The sequence below is a fragment of the Pan troglodytes genome, chromosome 14, assembly GCF_028858775.2.
Source record: "Pan troglodytes isolate AG18354 chromosome 14, NHGRI_mPanTro3-v2.0_pri, whole genome shotgun sequence".
In the NCBI taxonomy this organism is placed as follows: domain Eukaryota; kingdom Metazoa; phylum Chordata; class Mammalia; order Primates; family Hominidae; genus Pan; species Pan troglodytes.
The window spans coordinates 75,466,875-75,493,468 of NC_072412.2; the positions used below are offsets into that span (position 1 = coordinate 75,466,875).

The 26,594-nt window shown below is 35.5% G+C and overlaps 1 protein-coding gene across 1 annotated transcript in view; it reads right to left on the reverse strand.

Annotated features, from left to right (window-relative positions):
• KLHL1 (kelch like family member 1) overlaps positions 1-26,594 on the reverse strand; it is a 426,381-nt gene that overhangs the window by 95,281 nt on the left and 304,506 nt on the right. Inside the window, exon 7 of the mRNA XM_016925362.4 lies at positions 11,867-12,091. Coding sequence (XP_016780851.2) covers positions 11,867-12,091 — 225 coding nt within the window. The remainder of the gene's footprint in view (positions 1-11,866; positions 12,092-26,594) is intronic.

Consider the following 26,594-nt stretch of genomic DNA (forward strand, 5'->3'; position numbering starts at 1 on the left):
ATGGAAAACAAAAAAAGGCAGGGGTTGCAATCCTAGCCTCTGATAAAACAGACTTTAAACCAACAAAGATCAAAAGAGACAAAGAAGGCCATTACATAATGGTAAAGGGATCAATTCAACAAGAAGAGCTAACTATCCTAAATATATATGCACCCAATACAGGAGCACCCAGATTCATAAAGCAAGTCCTTAGTGACCTACAAAGAGACTTAGACACCCCCACACAATAATAATGGGAGACTTTAACACCCCACTGTCAACATTAGACAGATCAATGAGACAGAAAGTTAACAAGGATACCCAGGAATTGAACTCAGCTCTGCACCAAGCAGTCCTAATAGACATCGACAGAACTCTCCACCCCAAATCAACAGAATATACATTTTTTTCAGCACCACACCACACCTATTCCACAATAGACCACATAGTTGGAAGTAAAGCACTCCTCAGCAAATGTAAAAGAAAGAACAGAAATTATAAGAAACTATCTCTCAGACCACAGTGCAATCAAACTAGAACTCAGGATTAAGAAACTCACTCAAAACCACTCAACTACATGGAAACTGAACAACCTGCTCCTGAATGACTACTGGGTACATAACAAAATGAAGGCAGAAATAAAGATGTTCTTTGAAACCTATGAGAACAAAGACACAACATACCAGAATCTCTGGGACACATTCAAAGCAGTGTGTAGAGGGAAATTTATAGCACTAAATGCCCACAAGAGAAAGCAGGAAAGATCCAAAATTGACACCCTAAGATCACAATTAAAAGAACTAGAAAAGCAAGAGCAAATGCATTCAAAAGCTAGCAGAAGGCAAGAAATAACAAATCAGAGAAGAACTGAAGGAAATAGAGACACAAAAAACCCTTCAAAAAATTAATGAATCCAGGAGCTGCTTTTTGAAAAGATCAACAAAATCAATAGACTGCTAGCAAGACTAATAAAGAAGAAAAGAGAGAAGAATCAAATAGATGCAATAAAAAATGATAAAGGGGATATCGCCACTGATCCCACAGAAATACAAACTACCATCATAGAATACTACAAACACCTCTACGCAAATAAACTAGAAAATCTAGAAGAAATGGATCACTTCCTCAACACATACACCCTCCAAAGACTAAACCAGGAAGAAGTTGACTCTCTGAATAGACCAATAACAGGCTCTGAAATTGTGGCAATAATCATTAGCTTACCAACTAAAAAGAGTCCAGGACCACATGGATTCACAGCTGAATTCTACCAGAGGTACAAGGAGGAACTGGTACCATTCCTTCTGAAACTATTCCAATCAATAGAAAAAGACGGAATCCTCCCTAACTCATTTTAGGAGGCCAGCATCATCCTGATACCAAAGCCTGGCACAGACACAACCAAAAAAAGAGAATTTTAGACCAATATCTTTGATGAACATTGATGCAAAAATCCTCAATAAAATACTGGCAAACCGAATCCAGCAGCATATCAAAAAGCTTATCCACCATGATCAAGTGGGCTTCATCCCTGGGATGCAAGGCTGGTTCAATATACACAAATCAATAAATGTAATCCAGCATATAAACGGAACCAAAGACAAAAACCCCATGATTATCTCAATAGATGCAGAAAAGACCTTTGACAAAATTCAACAACCCTTCATGCTAAAAACTCTCAATAAATTAGGTATTGATGGGACATATCTCAAAATAATAAGAGCTATCTATGACAAACCCACAGCCAATATCATACTGAATGGGCAAAAATTGGAAGCATTCCGTTTGAAAACTGGCACAAGATAGATAGGGATGCCCTCTCTCACCACTCCTATTCAACATAATGTTGGAAGTTCTGGCCAGGTCAATTAGGCAGGAGAGGAAAATAAAGGGTATTCAATTAGGAAAAGAGGAAGTCAAATTGTCCCTGTTTGCAGATGACATGATTGTATATCTAGAAATCCCCACTGTCTCAGCCCAAAATCTCCTTAAGCTGATAAGCAACTTCAGCAAAGTCGCAGGATACAAAATCAATGTACAAAAATCACAAGCATTCTTATACACCAATAACAGACAAACAGAGCCAAATCATGAGGGAACTCCCATTCACAATTGCTTCAAAGAGAATAAAATACCTAGGAATCCAATTTACAAGGGATGTGAAGGACCTCTTCAAGGAGAATTACAAAACACTGCTCAATGAAATAAAAGAAAGAGGATACAAACAAATGGAAGAACATTCCATGCTCGTGGGTAAGAAGAATCAATATCGTGAAAATGGCCATACTGCCCAAGGTAATTTATAGATTCAATGCCATCCCCATCAAGCTACCAGTGACTTTCTTCACAGAATTGGAAAAAACTACTTTAAAGTTCATATGGAACCAAAAAAGAGCCCGCATTGCCAAGTCAATCCTAAGCCAAAAGAACAAAGCTGGAGGCATCATGCTACCTGATTTCAAACTATACTACAAGGCTACAGTAACCAAAACAGCATGGTACTGGTACCAAAACAGAGATATAGATCAGTGGAACAGAACAGAGCCCTCAGAAATAATGCCACATGTCTACAACCATCTGATCTTCAATAAACCTGACAAAAACAAGCAATGGGGAAAGGATTCCCTATTTAATAAATGGTGCTGGGAAAACTGACTAGCCATATGTAGAAAGCTGAAACTGGATCCCTTCCTCACATCTTATACAAAAATTAATTCAAGGTGGATTAAAGATTTACATGTTAGACCTAAAACCATAAAAACCCTAGAAGGAAACCTAGGCAATACCATTCAGGACATAGGCATGGGCAAGGACTTCATGTCTAAAACACCAAAAGCAATGGCAGCAAAAGCCAAAATTGACAAATGGGATCTAATTAAACTAAAGAGCTTCTGCACAGCAAAAGAAACTACCATCAGAGTGAAAAGGCAACCTACAAAATGGGAGAAAATTTTCACAACCTACTCATCTGACAAAGGGCTAATATCCAGAATCTACAATGAACTCAAACAAATTTACAAGAAAAAAACAAACAACCCCATTAAAAAATGGGCGAAGGATATGAACAGACATTTCTCAAAAGAAGACATTTATGCAGCCAAAAAACACATGAAAAAATGCTCATCATCACTGGCCATCAGAGAAATGCAAATCAAAACCACAATGAGATACCATCTCACACCAGTTAGAATGGCAATCATTAAAAAGTCAGGAAACAACAGGTGCTGGAGAGGATGTGGAGAAATAGGAACACTTTTACACTGTTGGTGGGACTGTAAACTAGTTCAACCATTGTGGAAGTCAGTGTGGCAATTCCTCAGGGATCTAGCACTAGAAATACCATTTGACCCAGCCATCCCATTACTGGGTATATACCCAAAGGATTATAAATTATGCTGCTATAAAGATACATGCACATGTATGTTTATTGTGGCACTATTCACAATAGCAAAGACTTGGAACAAACCCAAATGTTCATCAATGATAGACTGGATTAAGAAAATATGGCACATATACACCATGGAATACTATGCAGCCATAAAAAATGAAGAGTTCACGTCCTTTGTAGGGACATGGATGAAACTGGAAACCATCATTCTCAGCAAACTATCGCAAGGACAAAAAACCAAACACCACATGTTCTCACGCATAGGTGGGAACTGAACAATGAGAACACATGGACACAGGAAGGGGAACATCACACTTTGGGGACTGTTGTGGGGTCAGGGGAGGTGGAAGGGATAGCATTAGGAGATGTAACTAATGCTAAATGACGAGTTAATGGGTGCAGCACACCAACATGGCACATGTATACATATGTAACAAACCTGCACATTGTGTACATGTACCCTAAAACTTAGAGTATAATAATAATAATAGAAAATATAGTATTTATGTATATCTTAACTCATAGCCTAGGAATCTTGATAGACGGTGTATAAATAATATTAAGCAATAAATACTTGGAGCTCCAAGTACACAGAAGTGATGAATAAAATGAAGATTTTAGAAAGACTTGATTAGAGATCAGCCTATAAGATAGGTAATCTTTAAATTGCAGAATACAGGGGACCTTTTTCTGACTTATTAGTTATAAACTCTATTATTCTAATGATATTACAATGGCTATTACAAAAATGACAGTCATAGTTCTAACACTGTTTTCCTCTTTTTCCCTCTCAGGAGAATTCAGGAGAAAAAGATAAACACTGGACTCCACAGGACTCTATCTATCTATCTACTTATTTACCTACATATCCATCTGTCTATATCTATGCCTATATTAAAATCTGTATCTATCCTCTAAATTTAAAATACTTTAATTAAATCATTCCATGAATTTATTCCACAGGAATCTTTAGGATTGATCTATGCTATCAATTTCACTCAGACATTGAATTTCAGAATTTTTTTAAAATTACTTTTTAAAATTGTTTTACATGTCTGTCTTTTATTTTGTATGGGTAAGTTGACAGAATAAGTCTTATTTAATAAATTAAAAATATAAAAAAATCAAAATATTATTACACTATTATTATTATTTACTTTTTTTTGGCAACAGCATGTTATGTTAGAAAAAATATGACTATTGAGTCAAGGAATCTGAGATTAAATCCAAAGTTTTCCTTGTAAAGTGATGTGAAATAGGGAAAGTTAGTTGACTACTTTTTTCATCACTTTTTGTACAATTAAAATGACATAAACAGTATTTGTGTTATAGGGTAGTTTTGAGAATTTAATCAGTTAACAAATAAATAGTAGAATGAACAAATGACCATTTTTTTCCTCTACTGTCCTAATATCTGATCATTCTTACTTTGGAAACATATATAGACATCAGTGTTCTTGGAAAGCAAGGCTTGTATTTCACTATTGATGACAATAAGTTGAGCTACTTCTCCTTCCTCACCTTGAAAACGTAAGGCCAATAGTGTGCTTCCAACAAGAGACTTTAAATCTGGAGTGACCAAAGCAAAGAAGGAAAGAAAGATTTTGTTTTGTATTTGTTTTGCATTGTCAAAGGTTGAAGCAACATTAAGTAAGTTTGGAGGAGAATGTAACTTAGAGCTACCTAATACATCTAGAGTAGGTAGAGGCAGAGACACCAGCTGAAGCATCCAGCATCTTTCCATAGAAACATCTTTGTCCTCACCAGGCATTCACCGAGATGTAATTGTGGTCTCTGTTTAACTATCAAGCTTCTTTTGGTTTTAGCCACTTCTGACACATTTGGTCAATTTTCTAAGCTAACCATTATGTTTCCAAAAGATTCCTCTTATTTATGGATCACTTAGTTTATCCTTGTTGTACCCATATAAAAGCAATCTCTTATAGTGACATTGTCAGGAATTGCATGAATAACAACCTTCAAATATCTACTAATAATAAGAACACTGGCAAAAAAAATATTAAACTCTGGAAACTAAAAATAAGGCTGGGAACAATATAGGAAGCATGTATTCAAGAAAAACAATGAAATCTAGAGAACAGTAAGGTTTAAATATGCTTATTTTTATCTCCTTCTCTGTAATGTTGTGGTTGCCACCAATCCACTACAAAATATTCCACAAAACTGAATATGAGAAAACATTTCCCAATTCATCCATGATGCCAATATTACCTTGATACCTAAACCAGACAGAGACATGATAACTCTAGACCAGTATCTCTTGTGAATATAGATGTGAAATCTTCCACAAAATACTAACAAATAAAAAAAAGCAGCAAAATATAAAAAGAGTTCTACACTGTGACTAAGTGTAATGTATTTGAAAAAGACATTGTGTATTAACATCTGAAAATTATTAATTTAATATACTCTACTAATTAATTGAAAAAAGACAAAAATCACATGCATATTTCAATAGATACAGGAAAATCCAATACCCTTTTCATGATAAAAACATTCATTGAACTAGGGGCCAGGCAAGGTGGCTCACGCCTGTAATCCTAGCACTTTGGGAGGCCGAGGCAGGTGGATCACCTGAGGTCAGGAGTTCAAGACCAGCCTGGTCAACATGGGGAAATCCCATTTCTAAAAGCGAAAACAACAAGAACAACAAATAAAACATTCATTGAACTAGGAATACAAGGGACCTTTCTCAGCCTGATAAAAACATCTATTTTTAAAAAAGGAGAAACGTATTTAATAGTGAAAGTCACTTGTATAGTGAGTGCTGGAGGGTCAAGCCATTGCTGTGGGGGAAACACACACACACACATAAAAAAGAAAAAATAATAATAAATACAAAGAAATATATTAATCTATTAAATATGTTCAACCAGATTTCAGGATACAAGTTAAATATACAAATACAAACTGTATTTCTATACACTAGCAATAAAAAATCTGAAAATGAGATGAAAAAACAATCACATTGATAATAATATCAAAAATAAATTATTTAGGAATAAATTTAGCAAAATAGGTACAAGACTAGGGACCTAACTCAACAGAATGACATCTCATATACAGGATTGGAAGATTTATTTTTTTTTATGTGGCAATACTCACAAATTGATCTGGAGATTCAATGCAATCAATATTTAAATCCCAGGTACCCTTTTGTAGAAATTGATAAACTGATCTTTTTAAAAAATATATGGAAATACAAGGGACCCAGAATATCCAAAAATTCTTAAAATAAAAACCAAAGACAGTGTGATCACACTACATGATTTTAAAAACTACTACAAAGCTTCAGTAAACAAGAAAATGTGGGAATGGCATAAAGATATACACATAGACTAATGTAATAGAATTGAAAAATACAAAAATAAACCCTCACAGTTATGGCCAATTGATTTTTGACAAGGGTGCCAAGAATTCAATGGGAAAGAAAGGTCTTTTCAACAAAAGAAGCAAGGACAGCACGCAAAAGAATGAAGTAGAACTGCTATCTCATGACAAATACAAAATTAACTCAAAGCGCGGATCATATTTCTTAATTTAAGACCTTAAATGTTTGAAATCTAAAACTTTAAAAAGACAACACAGGCATAAATCTTCATGAACATAGATTAGAAAATAATTTTTTGGATATATCAATAAAACCACAAGCTAAATAAATAAATAAATAGAATTTCATGAAGTTAATAACTTCTGTGCTTCAAAAGGCACTATTAAGAAAATTGCAGAGCGTCAGGAGAAATAGCGAACGCATGCTGGGCTTAATACCTAGGCGATGGGTTGATAGGCACAGCAAATCACCATGGCACATGTTTACCTATGTAACAAACCTGCACATCCTACACATGTACTCCAGAACTTAAAACTAAAAAAAATTAAAATTCATAGAATGGGAGAAAATATTTACAAATCTTAGTCTGATAGAGGCCTTCTAACCAGAGTATCAAAATGTAAAAGGAACACTTAACAATAAAAAGAAAAATAACCCCAAGACAAGAATAGGAAAATATTTCAATAGAGCTTTCTCCAAAGAAGGTATACAAAAAAGATTCTCAAAAATAATTAGAAATGAGAAACTAGGAAATGCTTATAAACCCACAATGAGATACTACTTCAAATATACTGGGATTATTTAAATAAAATCACAATTTTAAGCAAAAATGTGAAGAAACTGGTACCCTTATACATTGCTGGTGTGAACAGAAAATGGTGCAGCCACTTTGGAAAACAGTTTTGCAGTTTCTCCAAAAGTGAAACCAAGAATTAACCACAGGACTCAATAATCCCACACCTAGATATATACCAAAAACAATTGAAAACATATGTTCAAACAAAAAGGCATATATAGTAGTTTAAGTCATAACAGCCAAACTATAGAAATAAATGTCCTTCTATTGATGATGTATTAACAAATGTGGTAAAGCTTAATAATGGAATATTGTTCATCCATAAACGGAATGAAATATCGATATACACTACCTGAAATTGACTTTAAAACATTGTGCTACATGAAAGAAGCCATACACAAAAGGCCAGAAATTGTATAATTATTTTTACATGAAATATTCAGAATGAGCAAATCCACAGATAAACAGCAGATTAATTGCTGCTAAGGAAAGACTGGGTTATTAAGACTGACAATGTGTTGGGTATAGGATTTCTTTTCAGGATGACAAAAATGTTTTGGAATTTGCTAGTGGTGATGTCTGCTCATCTCAATATATTCAAACACACTGATTTCTGTACTTTAAAATTTAATTAACTTTATGATATGTGAATTATATCTGAATTGAAACCAAACTAAAAGCAGAAACAACCCCTACCATATATTTAATATATAAGATGTTGCATAGCATATAAAAATCCATAATAAATAATCACTGTTATGCTTTACCAATTTCTCCGAAAACACTTAACTGAAATAGTGCATTGTAGTAATGTCTTATTTAATTTTATATGACATAAAATATTATGAAAAAAGATAATATATAGAATTATATGCTTAAAGACTTAAGTGATAAAATAAAAATTTGTAGCATACTGAGAAAAGTGTGGTCTTAATTTGTTTAATTCCCTGGGCAGATCTTTGCTCCCTTGATGTCACAGAATTTAAATGAATATAATTTTTATATGTAACTTTATCCAGCAGAATGATCATTTTTCAATAGCTGTGAAACATTTTAAACCACGCAGTTTTAGCAACTACAGAACTCATGTGACTTTCTCATAAAATCATGTAAGTTTTTTTTTTACATAAATCAAAGGGAAAAAAGCTAGATAAGTCAAAACACATTTTGAGGTTTCATTTTTTTCAATTTTTAAAATTTTACTTTAGACTCTAGCTTCTTTTCACTTGAATGTATAATATGTTATTATATATTGAATTTTGTAAAACCTCTGCATACCACACATAGATACAAATTAATGGTGTGGCAAATAAAATGATACATTTTAGTTTCTGAACGAGTAGAAAACTAGCACAAACTGTTGGTTTCACACTTAAACCCAATCCTGCCAATTATACTGAAGAGAGAGGAATCATATATATTTGAGAGCCTAACATCATTTGTGACGTTCTGAGTGAGACAAAAATTTAGAGCACTGCCTTGAGAAAATATCTGGGAGGAAAACTTGATATGTTCTTTTTTTACTACCCCATATTGTTCCCTTAGGAAGAGTTACTGCATGTTTCCTATCCCTCAGTGATGATACATCAGTGTCAGTGCAGAACTTGCCAGAATTGGATTGTTAACATCATAATGCCATCAGAGCCCAGCTTGAATGAGGATTTTGAATAGTAGAAGCAAACAGACTTGCTGGTCATGAATATTACCTTCTCATTTAAGCTACCAGCTCTAAGGTTAAGGCATCCACAGATAAGAAAGAAAATCTTAAGAGGATTTATGTGCAAATGGAAGTAAATAGATGCAACCCCTGAGGTCTACATACTAGAGATAACGGCAAATAGGTTGAGCGAAGTCAGCTTACAGGCTTAGGGCTTCATGCCCAGCTGTAATTCCCCCAGCTACTCCTGATTGTTTTGATAAGACACAAAAACGTATCATATGCCTTAGCCCTTCATACAATTACCCAAAGTATCTGATACTGGCCACATGTGTACTCAGATAAAAGAATTATGTATTTCAGAGGCCGCAACTACCATTAACCAGCATTAGAAGAGACAGAGAAAGAAACAGAGCATTAAGAAATGGTGGGAGAGAGGAATAGAAAGAAGAGCAGGAAAGAAACAGTAGAAAAAAAAAGAGGAGAAAAAGGATGAACAACAGAAAGAGGAGAGAGAGATAAAAAAAAAAAAGCTGGGGGAAGGAGAGAGAAGGAAGATGAATCTACAATAAAGAAGAGTTAAAGAAGCAGATAGGAATTTGAAATAGGAACAGTACATAGCCTAACAGAGATAAGGGAGAATATGAAAACCACTAAGAAGAAGAAAGCAATTATAATGAATTACCAAGTAGGGATAGCAAGAATGTAAAAAACAAATTTAATTGACATTAAGATATCAATACATGAAATATATACCATGATGCACACAGATTAAGAACAATACAGAAGGCTGAATATTAAAGTTACCTCTCAGGAAAGGATAAAGACAAAAATATAAAATAAAACTTAATAATATGATAGACTAAGGAATATCAACATCTATGCAATGGAAGTCCCTGGAAGATGGAAGGAGGTAAATCAAAGGCTGAAACTTTACATTGGAAGATCAGCAATCTTAGGCCAAGGATGTTTATTGTATTTGAGTACGATACATAATGCCGAACTTCCTATGATTCAACTGATCATAAAGGAATAAGACTGATTATAAAGGAAGCACTCTGCCTCATCGGAGAACACAGCTATCTTGTGCCCCCATCAACCTGGCTTTAACTGACTGAACCTTTTATTGGCGTGTAAATCAAAGGCAGTCTTCTACAAGGGCATTGTCAGTCATCTTTCCTTCTCTCTCTCTTTCCTTTTCTCTCTCTTCCCCCATCAATCTGTGTATATTTAATTTCTTTAAATTTTACTTTGGATTGATGGTGGAGTAGACATGAATGCAAAACACAGTGCTGGGAACATGAACATTGAACAAGTATTAATTTTGCTTACCTGTGAATGTCCAAATCTGTGGATTTGCAATTAAACTCTGTTATCTGTCTAATATGTATATTCTAAATATAGGAAAGGAAGCACTTAGTCAATTTGCTGGCATATTTTAGATCTTCAAAAGAAAGTAATTTGTACTTCTCCTTACGATCCTCATAAGACAAAGTGTAAATTCAAGAACTGTTAGTCTTTATTAAATTGTTCTTTATAATATGTATATAGGACTTTACAATTTACAAAGTGATTTCATAGTCATTTTAATTATTATATTTTTGTCTACTTAAAAACCTTGAATTGGTGGCAAATCACAAAACCAAGGCTGAGTTTAAATGCTGGCCCCAAATCATGCAAATAGAAAGTGATAAATCCAAGATACACATCGAGATCCGAATCCAGGTATAGTTCTCTCTAGTTCCTGGTTACCCCATAGCAGGGAACAGATAAATCCTGTCATAATGACTTATGGTGCCAGCGAATGTGTTGCTCTTTCTCTAAACGTTTATTGTCCTCTTCCCCACAGCTTTTTCAAGGTGGAATCAATTAGGTACAAAGACATAGATGTGCTTATTCAATAATATGAGAGAAACTACCTTAAGTTTCACTCAACCCACATTAACTATTTTTCCTTCTGGGTTGCACTACTTCGGCCTTTCCATGTTACTTCATTTTTCCATATTCAACTGTACATATCGTATGATCTTTGAGGACAGCTTGAGGTCTACTTTGAGGATGGCTTGGAGTCTACTCTTTTAGAGAACTTTAATATGTATCTCAACGGTTTAAAATTAAGACTAGTAAACACAGGAAGATGTCAAGAAATTTAAATACAAAATATGCTTCAAATAAGCCCATAATTTACTTAAAGATAATGATAATTGATGACATTGTCATAGTTTGGATGTTTGTCCCCCCAAAACTCATGTTGAAATTTGATCTCCAGTGTCAGAGGTGGGGCCTACTGGGAGATGTTTGGATCATGGGAGCGGATCCCTCATGAATGGCTTGGTGCTGTCCTCATGGTAATGAGGTCTTGTTCTATTAGTTCCCTCAAGAGCTGGTTGTTAAAAAGAGCCTGACACCTGCTCCTGTCTCTCTTGCTTCCTGTGTAACCATGTGATCTCTGAATGCATGGCCTCCCTTTGCCTTCTGTCATGAGTGGAAACTTGGAAACTTTCACTAAAGGCCTAATATTCCAGCTAGAAGAATAGTGAGCCAAGAAATTTTTCTATGTTAATTACCCAGGTTCAGGTATTCCTTTATCGCAACACAAATTTACTAAGACAGACATCAATAATATATTTTATCATATAGTTATATTATCAATAACATGTTTCTAAAAGTAATATCAATAAAGTAAGATCTTACCTAGACCATGTCTGTGTGTTGACATTGGTGGTAAGACAGTCCATGTCTTGGTTTTGGGATTGTAACATTCAACAGTGTTCAATGTCTTTAAGCCATCTCGACCTCCAATTACAAAGAGTTTGTCATCAATAACAGCCACACCAAACTGCAACCTTCTGCCATTCATCATCCCTGCCTGGATCCACAGATTTGTTCTCAGATCATATTTCTCTATAGTTGTAGCTCCTGATAAAACATAAAATCAAAAAGTCACCAATTGCTATAAATTCAACAAACAGCCTGCCAAAGCAGGGTACAAATTAGGATGTGAAAACACTCTTGTCATATTCATTTTTTTTAAAAGAAAAAGTGGCAGAAAAACAAAAGGAGTAGTAATTCAACTACTTTATTTTCTCTTCTTGGCAGACATGAATGATCAAAATAGACACAAATATTCACCTTGTTTGAATTACATAATGGTCTCATGCTAAACTATTGATTCTATAGAAACATAGGTGAGCATGACCCAGTTCTGTCCGTGGATTTTACAACTTCCCTCTATCACCTTTGTCATTTAAAAATGTAGCATAATACCAGCTTGAAAAATATTTATGAAAGCCCTTTTAAATAATTAAGCTATGCATGTTATTTGGATAATTTCTGAAAGTTAATTCAATAAACTATTACCATGTTTTTCTTTAAATTTGTCATATGCCTTAAATAACTGAAGGTTTTAAAAGTCAATTGTAAGATATATAAGCAAATATTTGCTATGCTTTTTAAACCAGCTTTTAAAAAATAATCTGGGGAATAGCTTAGGCCAGGCGCAATGGCTCACGCCTGTGATCCCAGCACTTTGGGAGGCTGAGACGGGCGGACCACAAGGTCAGGAGATCGAGACCATCCTGGCTAATTAACGGTGAAACCCCGTCTCTACTAAAAATACAAAAAAAAAAAAAAAAAAAAAAAATTAGCCGGGCATGGTGGCAGGCGCCTGTAGTCCCAGCTACTCAGGAGGCTGAGGCAGGAGAATGGCATGAACCCGGGAGGCGGAGCTTGCAGTGAGCAGAGATCGCGCCACTGCACCCCAGCCTGGGTGACAGAGCGAGACTCCGTCTCAAAAAAAAAAAAAAAAAAAATCTGGGGAATAGCTTAATAGAATTTTATAAAATGATCTTCTATCCTGAACAATCATGTTAGAATCTCTAAATAATATAGCTTATATTTCTTAAAAGCTTTTTACATATAAGTTTGAGAAATGCAATAACTCTGACTAATAAAATAGAAATTGAAAGAAGCAGCTAAATTACTGGTGAGATTTGTTTTAATGGGTTTAATTACCCAATTCTCATTAAAAATGCCTGTGTAGAACAAGCTCCCAAATGTTTATATGATATAATATAAGCTAACAGACACTGATCTTGATGTAGTGTTTGACTTCATGTTCAGACTCACCTTCACCAATGTTATACCTTCAATCATGAAACATTTCTACAAAGCAAATTAACATTCTTATGTACTTTCACTTAAGGACTGATGATCTATTTTACCTGTAATAAAAGTTTGCAAATCTAGGGAATATATTCCTCTGGGGACTCATTTACTCTTTAGAACCTAACTAGTAATGAACTAAATGAACATAAACACTTTCATAACAGAAGTTTTGCTAATTAAAGTAAAAACAATACAATTTATGCTCAATTTTTACTTAAAGGTAATACCAATAATTAGATACGTCAAATCTGCTTTCTGATATTGCTAAAATTATAGGTTCATTCCAATATATAACTAATTTTAAAGTATTAGGAAATTATTGTTATTGTTAGGATGAAAATAAATTGCAATGTTCACAAAAGTTATTCAATACTGTTTATTAACATGTATAATATTTTAAACAAATGTATTTATTTTATATTTTAATATATTTATTATATTGGATATTGAATGTTTTATTCATTTGACTTCAAATCAAAATTCTAAAGCAAACTACATAGTTGAATAACTTCAAAGTCATCTGGATTCTCAAAGCTTGATAACTTTTATATTATATGAATGCATAACTAAAAATTAAGAGTTATACACAGATGGCCTGGTGCGTGGCTCACGCCTGTAATCCCAGCACTTTGTGAGGCCAAGGAAGGTGAATCATCTGAGGTCAGGAGATTGAGACCAGCCTGGCCTCAAACTCTGTTGAAACCCCATCTCTACTAAAAATACAAAAAATAATAATAAAAATAAAATAGCCGGGCATGGTGGCTCATGCCTGTAGTCTCAGCTACTCAGGAGGCTAAGGCAAGAGAATCCCTTGAACCTGGGAGGCAGAGGTTGCAGTGAGCTGAGAACGTGCCACTGCACTCTGTGCCACTGCACTCCAGCCTGGGCAACAGAGTAAGACTCAGTTGCATAAAGAAAAAAAAAAAAAAGATTTACACAGATATCTGTCTCTTGTGACTATATTTGACCGATGATGGCAGAAGACAGTAATCTAATCCTAATTAACACAATCTCATTAGGCTCATATTTTCTGGTATGAGTGGACAAGGAAGAAAGTACTTGAACAACTGTACTTCCCACAGACTCCAAAGCCTTGCTAAAAATCTTTGCAGGGAATTTGAGGTCCAGTTACCCTCCTCAGAGGAAATAGTTAGGAATGAGTGAAATTAAGACTTCCGAGCAAGCAAAGGAGTTGCAATTCAAAAAGGAAAGGTCAGGAATTGATTTGGATTTCAAAGCCTCATTTAGATGAGCTAGATAAGTCTTAAATCTCAATACATGACAGGATTTTTAACCTTTACAGTTTTTCCTGTAACTTCAGTCTTCAAAAGTGACCTACTCACTTATCCTAGTAGCTACAGCAGAAATAGGAGCTCATTTCCATCTTCATTTTTCAAATTAGAATTTATATTAATTTACTATGGCTACTGTTAAAAATATTTCCAATTTAGTGACAAATAATACAGATTTGTTATCTTACAGTTCAGGAGGTCAGAAATCTGAAATGGTTATTTCTGCACTAAAATCAAAATGCTGCCATGGCTCTGTTCCTTTCTGGAGGCTGCAGGAGAAAATCAGTTCTCTTGCCTTTTCTATCTTCTAGAACAAGGATCCCCAACTTCCAGGACGTGGACCAGTAATGGTCCGTGGTCTGTTAGGAACCAGGACGCACAGCAGGAGGTGAGCGGCACCCTGAACTCCACCTTCTGTCAGACCAGCCGTGGCATTAGATTCTCACAGGAGCGCAAACCCTATTGTGAACTGTGCATGGGAGGGATCTAGGTTGATCATACCATATGAGAATGTAATGCCTGATACCCTGAGGTGGAACAATTTCACCCTGAAACCAACCCCTACTCTCCGACCCCTGTCCATGGAAAAATGTTCTTCCACCAAACTAGTCCCTGGTCAGCAACATTGCATTTCTCTGACATTGACCCTTGTGATTACAATGGGCTCATACCAGTTTAATCAGACATAATGTAGAATAATCTGTTTATGTTAAATTCAGCTGCTTAACAACTTTAATTCCTTCACAAGCTTTATCCCACTCTTTCTGTGTAACATAACATATTCACAGGTTCCAGGGTTTAGGATATGGACATTTTTCTGGGCGGGTTGGGGGGAGGTGCATTACTCAGCTTACCTCAGAAACCAAGGCCTATTTATACTCCAGTCTTCAATCTTGCTTAGTTATATAAAGTTAAGCAATACAAAATGAAAAAGGATATTTTATGTTTGTAGAGCTTACTCATACTAGCCAATACAATTGATTTTCTTATTCAAATGTCCGCAGGTATTGTAAACGTTTTGTCTTCTTTTTAAGAATAATAAAATTAAGGTATGCTTTCTCTTTTTTATGAAAATTATTAATAATAATATCCTTCATGGAATTTCCTCACCAATGTACTTTATTAGCTTTCTATCTAAGCCACCTAATTCTATAATTATTATTAATTTATCAATTTGTGAGTTCTGTTGTTTTCTTTTGTTTATAAGACTGTATGTATTCCCCTGGGTATTTTCTGAGTCAGAAGAAAAGGACAAAGTCAGTCGTGAGTAATTTTAGCCTTTGTTGTCCCTTAGAGAAAAACCAATATTTATCATAATATAGATTACAAACAGAATACAAGTTAGAGTGGACTGCTGCAGTGCTATGTAATAAACTTGGAAGGGATTCAAAATGAAAGTTTACTTTAAGACATAATTATTTTAGGGTTACTCTGTTAATGAAGCCATCACTGGTATCTCAAATACCTGCAAGGTGAAGGCGAATTACTCTGTGCGTAGAATATACATTATTCGGGTGATGACTACCTAAAGCCCTCAATGGACCACAATGTAATCCATGCATGTAACAAAATTGCACATATATACCCGATACATTTATTTAAAATATAATGAAATGTGGGACTGCAGGCATGACAGAGTCCTGACCACTTTTGTTAACTGAAGAATGCCCACTCTACTGGAAAATAACAATCGCTACTTTGTTGTTGCCATTGGAAATTCTGGCTGAGTATTGCCAGGCATTTTGAATGATTAAGAGGAGGCAGAAATCTAGATTTTTAAAATGTGCAATCTCCAAACAATAAACATATATAATAATTTAAATAATGTTTAAGTACATAAAAACAAGCACATGGCCACATCTGCCATAGAGAACTATTATTAGGAGTGGTTATATCCACATTGTTTTTTCTCTTAAACTCAAGACTGCTGCCATTACAAACATGTCAAGTTTGTGTTAGCTTTAGTAGGAAATTATGTTGTCATTCTGTGAGCTTTTGCACAGTAATAATATTATTTTATAAAAGGTATACTATAATTTAATAAAATCTAAAAGAATCGTAAAGTATCTTAACCTAATGTAGTTACATAATTCAAAGGTGAATCTCATTCATCATATATAGAAAATCTGAAATAATACTAGATAGAAATTTTTCTGACTATTTGATATAAGACAACATATGATATATTTATGTCCAATTTTATAAACTTGATAATTATAGACTATATGTTAGTTAAGAGATAGGTGTGTAGCATTTGTAGTAATATCAAATTTTGATACTGAGTTATTAGAAATAATTCCTACAATGCCCATTGATTATTTTCTTTTTATTATTTTTTAATTTTACTTTAAGTTCTGGGATACACGAAAGAACATGCAGGTTTATTACATAGGTATACATGTGCCATGGTGGTTTGCTGCACTTATCAACCCGTCATCTAGGTTTTAAGCCCCACATGCATTAAGTATTTGTCCCCTTGCCCCCCTACCCCCTGACAGGCCCTGGTGTCTGATGTTCCCCTCCCTGCGTCCATGTGTTCTCATTGTTCAACTCCCACTTATGAGTGAGAACATGCAGTGTTTGATTTCCTGTTCCTGTGTTAGTTTGCTGAGAATGATGGTTTCCAGCTTCATCCATGTCCCTGCAAAGGACATAAACTCATTCTTTTTAATGGCTGCATAGTATTCCATGGTGTATATGTGCCCCATTTTCTTTATCCAGTCTATCATTGGTAAGTATTTGGGTTGGTTCTAAGTCTTTGCTATTGCAAATGGCGCTGCAATAAACATACGTATCCATGTGTCTTTACAGTGAAATGATTTATAATCCTTTGAGTATATACCCAAGAACTCCCACTATTGAGTGAGATTCTCTAAGTGTGGGGGATAAGGGAGGAGACCATCCCTCATATTGTCTTATGCCCAATTTCTGCCTCCATAGAAAAAAGAAGTAAAAACTAAAAGGCAGAAATGCAATCCACAAGCAGACAGCCTGACGCCACACCCTGGGCCTGGTAGTTAAAGATCGACCCCTGACCTAATCAGTTATGTTATCTATAGATTACAGACATTGTACAGAAAAGCACTGTGAAAATCCCTGTTCTGTTTTGTTCCAATCTAATTACCGGTGCATGCAGCCCCCAGTCCCGTACCCCCTGTTTGCTCAATCGATCACGACCCTCTCACGCGCACCCCCATAGAGTTGTGAGCCCTTAAAAAGGACAGGAATTGCTCACTCAGGGAGCTCGGCTCTTGAGACAGGAGTCTTGCCGATGCTCCCGGCTGAATAAACCGCTTCCTTCTTTAACTCGGTGTCTGAGGGGTTTTGTCTGTGGCTTGTCCTGCTACATTTCCGGGTTCCTACAATGTCCATTGATTATTTTCTATAAAAAGTATTTATAAGGCTGGTCTGAGTGCCATTGCATTTACAACTAATCGATCATAACCAATTACAGATTTCTTTGTTCATTCTCCATTCCCACTGCTTCACTCGACTAGCCTTAAACAGAAGTATTCATATAACCAAGAGAATTCATGATATATATATTATTAAGAGCTACTTGACACTTTAGGGATATTTTAATTGAAATATTATTCTTAAATAAATATTGAGTAAAGGTGTTTTGTGTAGGGAGTTTTAAATAAGATATTAATAAATAATATTTAGTGAATATTTCCTCTGCTCTAAGAGCTTTACCTACATTACTACATTTCATTTTATAAAAGCCTGATGAAATACATATTATTATTGTGTAAATTTTACATAATAAAAAACAAATTACAGAAAACTTTAATTACTTGCACAGCATCTCTCAGTTAACACCTGGTACATCCACAATATTAACCTGGCTCTAGAGCCCACTCTGAGAAACACTTCTTTTTGTGACTTCATCCCAGATGTAAAAAGAGTTAATTGCAATTAATACGTGCAGTGGGTAGAATTTAAAAAATTTCCCTTCCTGAGATTACATGACCTATTTTCCAGAACCTGTGCATATGTTGAAATATCAGTCCATGAATGGCTACGCTATATAGCATTGTTGACTTTACAATAGGAATAATATCTCGCTGGCCTTGATGACGTGATCCCCTGAAAGTGAGAGATTTTCTTCAGGCTAGTGGTAGAAGGGGAAGGAGAGCTTTCTCCAGTTAGTGGTAGAAGGGAAAATCAGAGAGTTTGAAGCATTAGCAGGACTTGACTTACTGTTCCTGGCTTGAAGATGGGTCATATAAGAAGGAATGCAAGTGGTCTCTAGAAGCTGAGAGTGATTCTGACCTGACAACCAGCAAGAAAACAGTACCTCAGTTCTACAACCACAAGGAATACATTTTGTCAACAATCAAAATAAATTTGGAAAAGTTCCAGATAAGAATATAGCCTAGCTAACACCTTGATTTCAGCCTTGTGTGATCTTCAGCAGAGAATTCAGACATGCCACCCCAGGCTTTGAACCTACAGAACTCTGAGGTAATAGATGGCAGTTGTTTTAAGCCACTTTTTCTGTGGTAATTTGTTACAGCAGCAGTACAGTATAGTTCTTTCAAATGTGCATTTTTACAATTTATAAAGTATTGGTTTTTCAAGTTCAATAATTTAACCAGAAGATATTATATATAATACAAATACAAAACTACTTTCCTCATGACAAAACGAACAGTAGACTCCTTTCACAAAATATAAAACTGAGAAAAAATGGTCAAGATGTTATCCAAAGTGCAGTTCTAGGTCTCTCAGGAGATATTCACTTATGTAGACAAATATAATTTTTTGTGTGGGGGGGGGAAATAGTAATTAATGTTTGTACACTCTAGTTTGGCAATACAGACAGCAGAATTTGTTCCTACATCTATAATTCAAGCAAATAGCAACCTCACTTATCTTGCATACAACACAGAATTCAGTGATAAAAAGTTTTCTCAACTGACAAAAGAGATGTCACAAAAAAGCTCCTAAAAAGAAAATAAAGCTCTCTTATTCAACTCACCAGAGAGATCTTCACCTGTTCTCACAATGACTTGTTACTGCAATTTTAATGCAATATTAATAACTGGACTTCCAAGCCATTTTACAAACTCATAAAGTAGAATGATTTAGGATAATTTAAAGCAGCAATGGGTGGCAGTGAGAAAATAACCAGGAAAAAAGAATGCATCGACTTAAATAGAACAATCACTTATGGATATTAAACAACAGCAACAAACGATAAAATCCATATTATATAATACCTAAAGGACAGCTTGGCCTAACACTTTGGTGACCTCAATGCCATCAAATCATTAGGAAAAAGTTGTTATGTTTGATGTATTGTCTTTTAAAAAGCAGGAAATAGTGAGACGCATTTTGGAATAGTTTAAAATCAAAAAATTTTTTATGATCCATAACACATAAGACTTCAAGTTTTAAAAAACATCATTATAAAGAATTACTTATTTTTTCAATGTTTTATAGTATAAGCATTTCATTGACTTTCATGTATTCATATTTCTATGAAAAATAAAGCTTTAGTATAACATTTTTATACTTATATAAAGGTATCATTGCAGGAGAAATATTTTTCCAGCACAAATAAAAGTCTTTATTTTTTAAGTAATTTGTTATATAAAAGTGGCTTTGAAGACATTTCTAAATCATTATAATAATTCCAAATGTGCCAAATAAGCAACCAAAATATTCCATATCAATCCCTGATAAAATATTAATAGAGTGATATGTAGCTATGTATAGACATATAAATTTCAGTTTACTGTTAAACTTAATGCTAGATGTTGAAGTAGATCTATAAATTTTGAAAATCCAGCATTTTGCTTGCTATTAAACTAATCTCATTGAAATGAGGAAGTACAAAAAGAAGTCTACTTCTTGGCTCATAACCAAGGAAACAAAGAATATAGAACACATTTCTATTGTATGTATTACATGTAATAGTTCACCTTAATAACTAAAAATTTTTACCTTTAAAATCTTAGAAAAAATAAAACACTTCTGGAAGTAGGTAAATCAGAAAAGCAGAATACAAGTCAATACAATATTTAAATAAAAATTAAAACCATTTAGATAGTGGAAAGAAGATAATAACCTATTTAAGGTAGCACCATTAAGAGCAAATAATCTAAAAATAAAATTAGCAAGGTCAGTACCAGCTCTAGATGAAAAAAAACAAAAGCAAAAACAAAACAACACTACAATTCTGTTGAGAGATATTTGTTGAATGAATAGAAGAAAAGAAAAAAAACAAAACTACACTGATTCTGAATGATATTACTTATTTCATAATTTATTATATATCATTTAATATATTAATAATGATATTTGTGCAAGGAATTTATAAAATTATACTGGCATTTCTTTGGAAACTTAACTGTACAATACTAGGAAGTAAATTATTTAAAACCAGACAATTTCTAATAGGATGCTCAAGGGGGAAAAACCCTATCAGATATTAAAAAGTATATAACTATAGCGTTTTCTTTAAACAAAATTACTGATGAAGAATAGCTATATTGATGAATCTGAAAGAAAGCCAGAAATAACCCTAATACATATGAGTATTTTTAATGTAATAAAAGTGGTTATACACATCAATGGAAAACATCTTATTATATAAAAAACTAAGATAATTTGTTATTCTTTTGAGAAAAATAAGTAAATCTTGATTCCTGTCTTACTCCTTATATCAGAATGAATTCCAGATGAATTGATTACTCAAGCACAGTTCACATGGCCACAACTTGATAAATGTTTGCTTCTGTTCTCTGGGTCCACATATATTAACCAAGACATAGTTTAAGTTACCTTCCAGGATAATAGTCACAGTCTAATAAAACCTTAAGAGAACTACAGATCAAGATGGCTGACTAGACCCAAGTAGCATGTACCTCCTCCACAGAGACAAACCAGAGTAATAAGTACATACTCACACTGTACAGGTCATCTAGGAGAGAACACTTGGATTCATCAGAGAAGAGATGGGAAGTGCCAGAAGTAAGTAAAGATAGTGTTTCAGGCAGTTTACCCAGCTGGGAACAGACTGACAGCTGGAAACCAACTGAGACCCTGGACGTGGGGAAACAGTAAGATAGAAACCCACAGAGCTCAGAAATCAGCTTTAACAATCTGGGCCATGGGAGAAACCCTTGACCAACCACTAGGGCCTCATGTCTGATACATGGAACTGCCTAAAGATTCTCAGAAATGTTGCTCCAGAAAGGCAACCCACACAGAAACTCAGAGGCATTTGAGCCTGGAGTAACCTCAGTGGGAAGCCATTTTGAGAGTGCAGATACTGGGGACCTACAGGAATGGCTATAGCCACTTGCAATGATCCAAGGAGGAACAGGGGAGAATAAGCACACCTACGCAACCTCTGGTAGGGTACTTGCCACTCTGCTACAAGTTGCTGATCAGATTAAGACACAAGTGGACCATACACTCCACAGCTTCTTGTTCACACTACATGCCTTGGTGGTGCTCTGACCCTGTCTAGTTCCAGGCCCAAGATGTCATTTTGGGAGTTTAATACTGGGCCGAGCTTTGCCTTTGGCCTGAGTTCAGGCTGACATGAGTGCAACTGTCACCTGATCAAGGACTGACAGAGAAACCATGTCATCCCATGCATATCTAGGACAATACTCACTGCTCTGCAAGGAGCTGATGTGAGATCCAGTTGTAATTGGACTGCACTCCCCATGGCTTCTTGTTCACACTGCTTGGTTGGATGGTGCCCTACCCTCTCCAGGCTCAAGGTACCATTTTGAGAGTTTAATGCTGGACCAAGCCCACCCTTGGCCTGAGCTTGGGATGATATGGCAGCAGCTGCTGCCTAGCCAAGAAGGGACAGGGAAATAAGGCCATCCTAGGTATGCCTAGCCCAATACCCACTGCTCTGCCGGGAGGGTACTTTTCTCCCTTCTCTGTTGCTTCTGCTCCCACTGCTACCTATTGCCTCTTACTCTTCAGGACCACCTACTAGACTGCTGTTGTTAGACTGAGACATGAGCAAACCATACTTCCCATGTAGTTCACCTGAGAGGGCCCCCACTCTCTCCAATTATAATCCCACACCCGGCACCATTCTGAGTGTTTAGAGATGTTGTTTGGTGACTGGTGGCAATGGCAGGCATTTTATTCTCAAGACTAAAGAGACTGGAGAGCTTGCTCTGGAATGGGGAGAAGGACTTCCAGAGCTCCAATGAGTGGTGTGTGTGGAGAGTGCCCAGCACCTGGCACTGGAATTAGACTCTCTCCCATTACAGGACTGGAGTGCGAGGAGTGTTGCTGAAGCTGAGGTTTCTTGCAGATGGCAAGACTGCAGCCAGGGCAGCTTTGGAAACTGAAACCTGTCTGTGTGGGTCATTGCTGGGTGCCCCAGGCTGCTCTTTTGGTCACTTGGGGGACAGTGCTCCTTAGCTCTGAAGAATAAGAAGGAGGCAGATGTCACTCTCCTGGAGATCTAAACCTTTGTGTGGATTGTCCCTAAGGGAGGATAGAGTGCAGCCACTCAAAGTCCACCATAGGTTAATGAAAATGCAAGTATAACACCAGCTGCTGAAGGCAACACCACTGAAGCCCAGGAATGGATATGGAAAGTGGGTCACCTCTTTCCCCCCACACCTCACCTCACTAAACTGCTGCAGACTCAGCAGTGGCTCTTCCCACTGGGCCCAGGAAGTGTGGGTTGAAAGAGACTGTTTCTTGGGCTTCTTTAGCAGCTCTGCCATGACTAAAGGCAAACATACCCTGAGGGAGGGTGCTTTTCTTCCTTCTCTGTTGCTTCTGTTCCCACCACTACCTACTATCTCTTACTCTTAAGGACCACCTAGTAGACCGCAGCCTGAATTACATCACCAGACAAAATTACATTACTACAACCAACAACATCTTAGAAAGCCACTACACAAACCTTTCTGCAACTAAGGAACCCCTACAGAGGCCTGGCACTCTGAAAGCACCCAGAAATGAAGTCAATAAATGAAACACCATATACGCCACAGTCATATCCCCAAGGTAAAAAATAGAATAAAAAATCAAGAAGTCACATCCAAATGATAGCAAATTAAAAAAGAAATACAAAGTGTCAGCTCTCAGAAGAGAAACAACCAGCACAAAAACTCCAGCAATACAAAAAGCCAGTGTTTTGTCACCTCCAGAGGATTTCAGTAGCTTCCAAGCAATGGATCCTAACCAGAATGAAATAAATGTCTGTAATGACAGATATAGAATTAAGAATATGGATAGCAAAAAAACTCAATAAGATCTGAGAGAAAGTTGAAATTCAACACAAAGAAGCTAGAAAATAATTCAAAATTTAAAAGATGACATAGTTGTATTGGAAAGAACCAAACAAATTTTCTGCAATTAAAAAGTTTACTACAAAAATTTCAAAATACAATTGGAAGCCTTAATAGCAGACTAGACCAAGCAGAAAAAAGAATTTCAGAGATCAAAGACTAATCCTTTAAATCTACCTAGTCAGACAAAAATAAGGTAAAAAGAATTTCAAAACATGACCAAATCCTTCAAGAAATATGGGATCATGTAAAACAACAAAATCTATGATATTAGCGTACATGAGAGAGAAGAGGAAGCAAGCAACTTGGAAGACATATTTGAGGATATAACTCGGAAATATTTCCCCAATCTTCCTGAAGAGGTAGACATGTAAATGCAAGAAATCCAGAGAACTCCTGCGAGATACTAAGACTATAAGTCCCAAGGCACATAGTCATCAGACTATGCAAGGTCAATACAAAAGAAAAAAATATTGAAGGCAACTAAGAAAAAGGGTCACATTACCTACAAAGGGAAACCTGTCAGACTAACAACATATTTCTCAGCAGGAATCTTACAAGCCGAAAGATATTGAGGGCCCATTTTTAGCATTCTTAAAGCAAAGAAATGCCGGCCAAGAATTTCATATTCTCCCAAACAAAGCTTCATAAATAAAGGAGAGATAAAGTCTTCCCCAGTCAAGCAATCAATAAGAGAATTAATCAGCACCAGATTGGCTCTATGAGAGATGCTTAAGGGAATTCTAGACATGGAAATGAAAGAATTATACTTGCTATCACAAAAGCACACAGCCCATAGACCCTATAAAGCAACTACACAACGGAGACTACAAAGCAACTAGCTAACAACATGACAGGGATAAAATCTCAAATATCAATATCAACATTGAATATAAACAGTCTAAACACTCGATTTAAAAGACATAGAGAGGTAAATTGGATTGAAAAAACAAATAACAAGACCCATCCTTCCACTGTCTTCCAGAGACCCATCTGATGTGTAATGAGAGCCATAGGTTCAAAGTAAAGAGATAAAGAAAGATGTACCATGCAAATGGAAAAAAAAAAAAAAGCAGGATCACTATTCGTTTATCAGATAAAATAGAGTTTAACAACAGAAAACAGGAAAATGAAGGGCATTAGATAATGATAAAGGGTTCAATTTAAGGAGAAGACTCAACTATTCTAAATATATATGCCCCCAACATTAAAGTACCCAGATTTATAAAACAATTAATTCTAGACCTAAGAAAAGGCTTTGACAGCCACAAAGTAATAGTGGCAGACTGCAACACCTTACTGACAGCATTAGACAGATCATTGAAGCAGAAAACTAATGAAGAAATTCTGGACTTAAATTCAACACTTGAACAATTGGACTTAATAGACATTTACAGAATACTCTAGCCAACAGCCACAGAATATGTATTCCTCTTGTCTTCATATGAAACATATGCTAAAATTTACCACATGCTTAGCCATAAAGCAAGTATTGATAAATTAAAAGCAAATTTTAATTATATGAAGCATCTCCTTGGATCACAGTGGAATAAAAACAGACATAAACACTGGGAGAGTTCTCAAACCATACGAATACGTGTATATTAAACAACTTGCCCCTGAATGACTTTTGGTTAAAAAACAAAATTAGGGTAGAAATTAATTTTTTAAAAAACAAATGAAAATAGAGACAACATTCCACAACCTCTGAGGTGTGGCAAAAGCAAGGTTAACAACAAAGTTTATAGTGCTGAACATCTACATCAAGAAGATAGAAATATCTCAAATTAGCAACCTAACCGAACATCCAAAGGAACTAGAAAAACAAGAACAAACTAAACAAAGCTAGCAGATTAAAATAAATAAAATCAGAAAACAACTAAATGAAATTGAACTGTACAAAGAATCAATGAAACTAAAAGTTGGTTAACAGAAAAAAAAGAGAGAAGATCCAATCAAACACAGTCAGAAATGACAAAGTTGACATCACAGCCAATTCCATATGAATACAAAGGCTCCTCAGAGAGTGCTATGAACACCTCTATGCACACAAACAAGAAAATCTGTAAGAAACAGATAAATTCATGGAAACACTACCTCCCAAGACTGAGCTAGGAAGAAACATTAATCCAGAACAGACTAATAAGTAATGAAACTGAATCAGCATTAAGAAACCTATCAAATAAAAAAAGCCCTATACCAGATGGATTCACAGCAGAATTCGATCAGACATACAAAGAAGAGCTTGTACCAATCTTACTGAAACAATTCCAAAAAATCAAGGAGGGGGGCCTCCTCCCTAACTCATTTTGGGAAACCCATGTCATCCTGATAGCAAAATCTGGTAAAGACACAACAGTAACAACAACGAAACTACAGGCTAATACACCTGATGAGCATAGACACAAAAATCCTCAACAAAATGCTAGCAAATCTGAATCCAGCACCAGACCCAAAAGTTAATTCATCACAATTAAGTAGGTTTTATTGCTGGGATACAAGGATAATTTAACACATGCTTATCAATAAATGTGATTCACCACATAAACAGAATTAAAACCAATAACCATATGGTCAACGTAATAGATAAAAAAAAAAAAAAGCATGAGATAAAATTCAACATCCCTTCCTGATAACAATCCTAAACAAACTACGCATTGAAGGAATATATCTCAA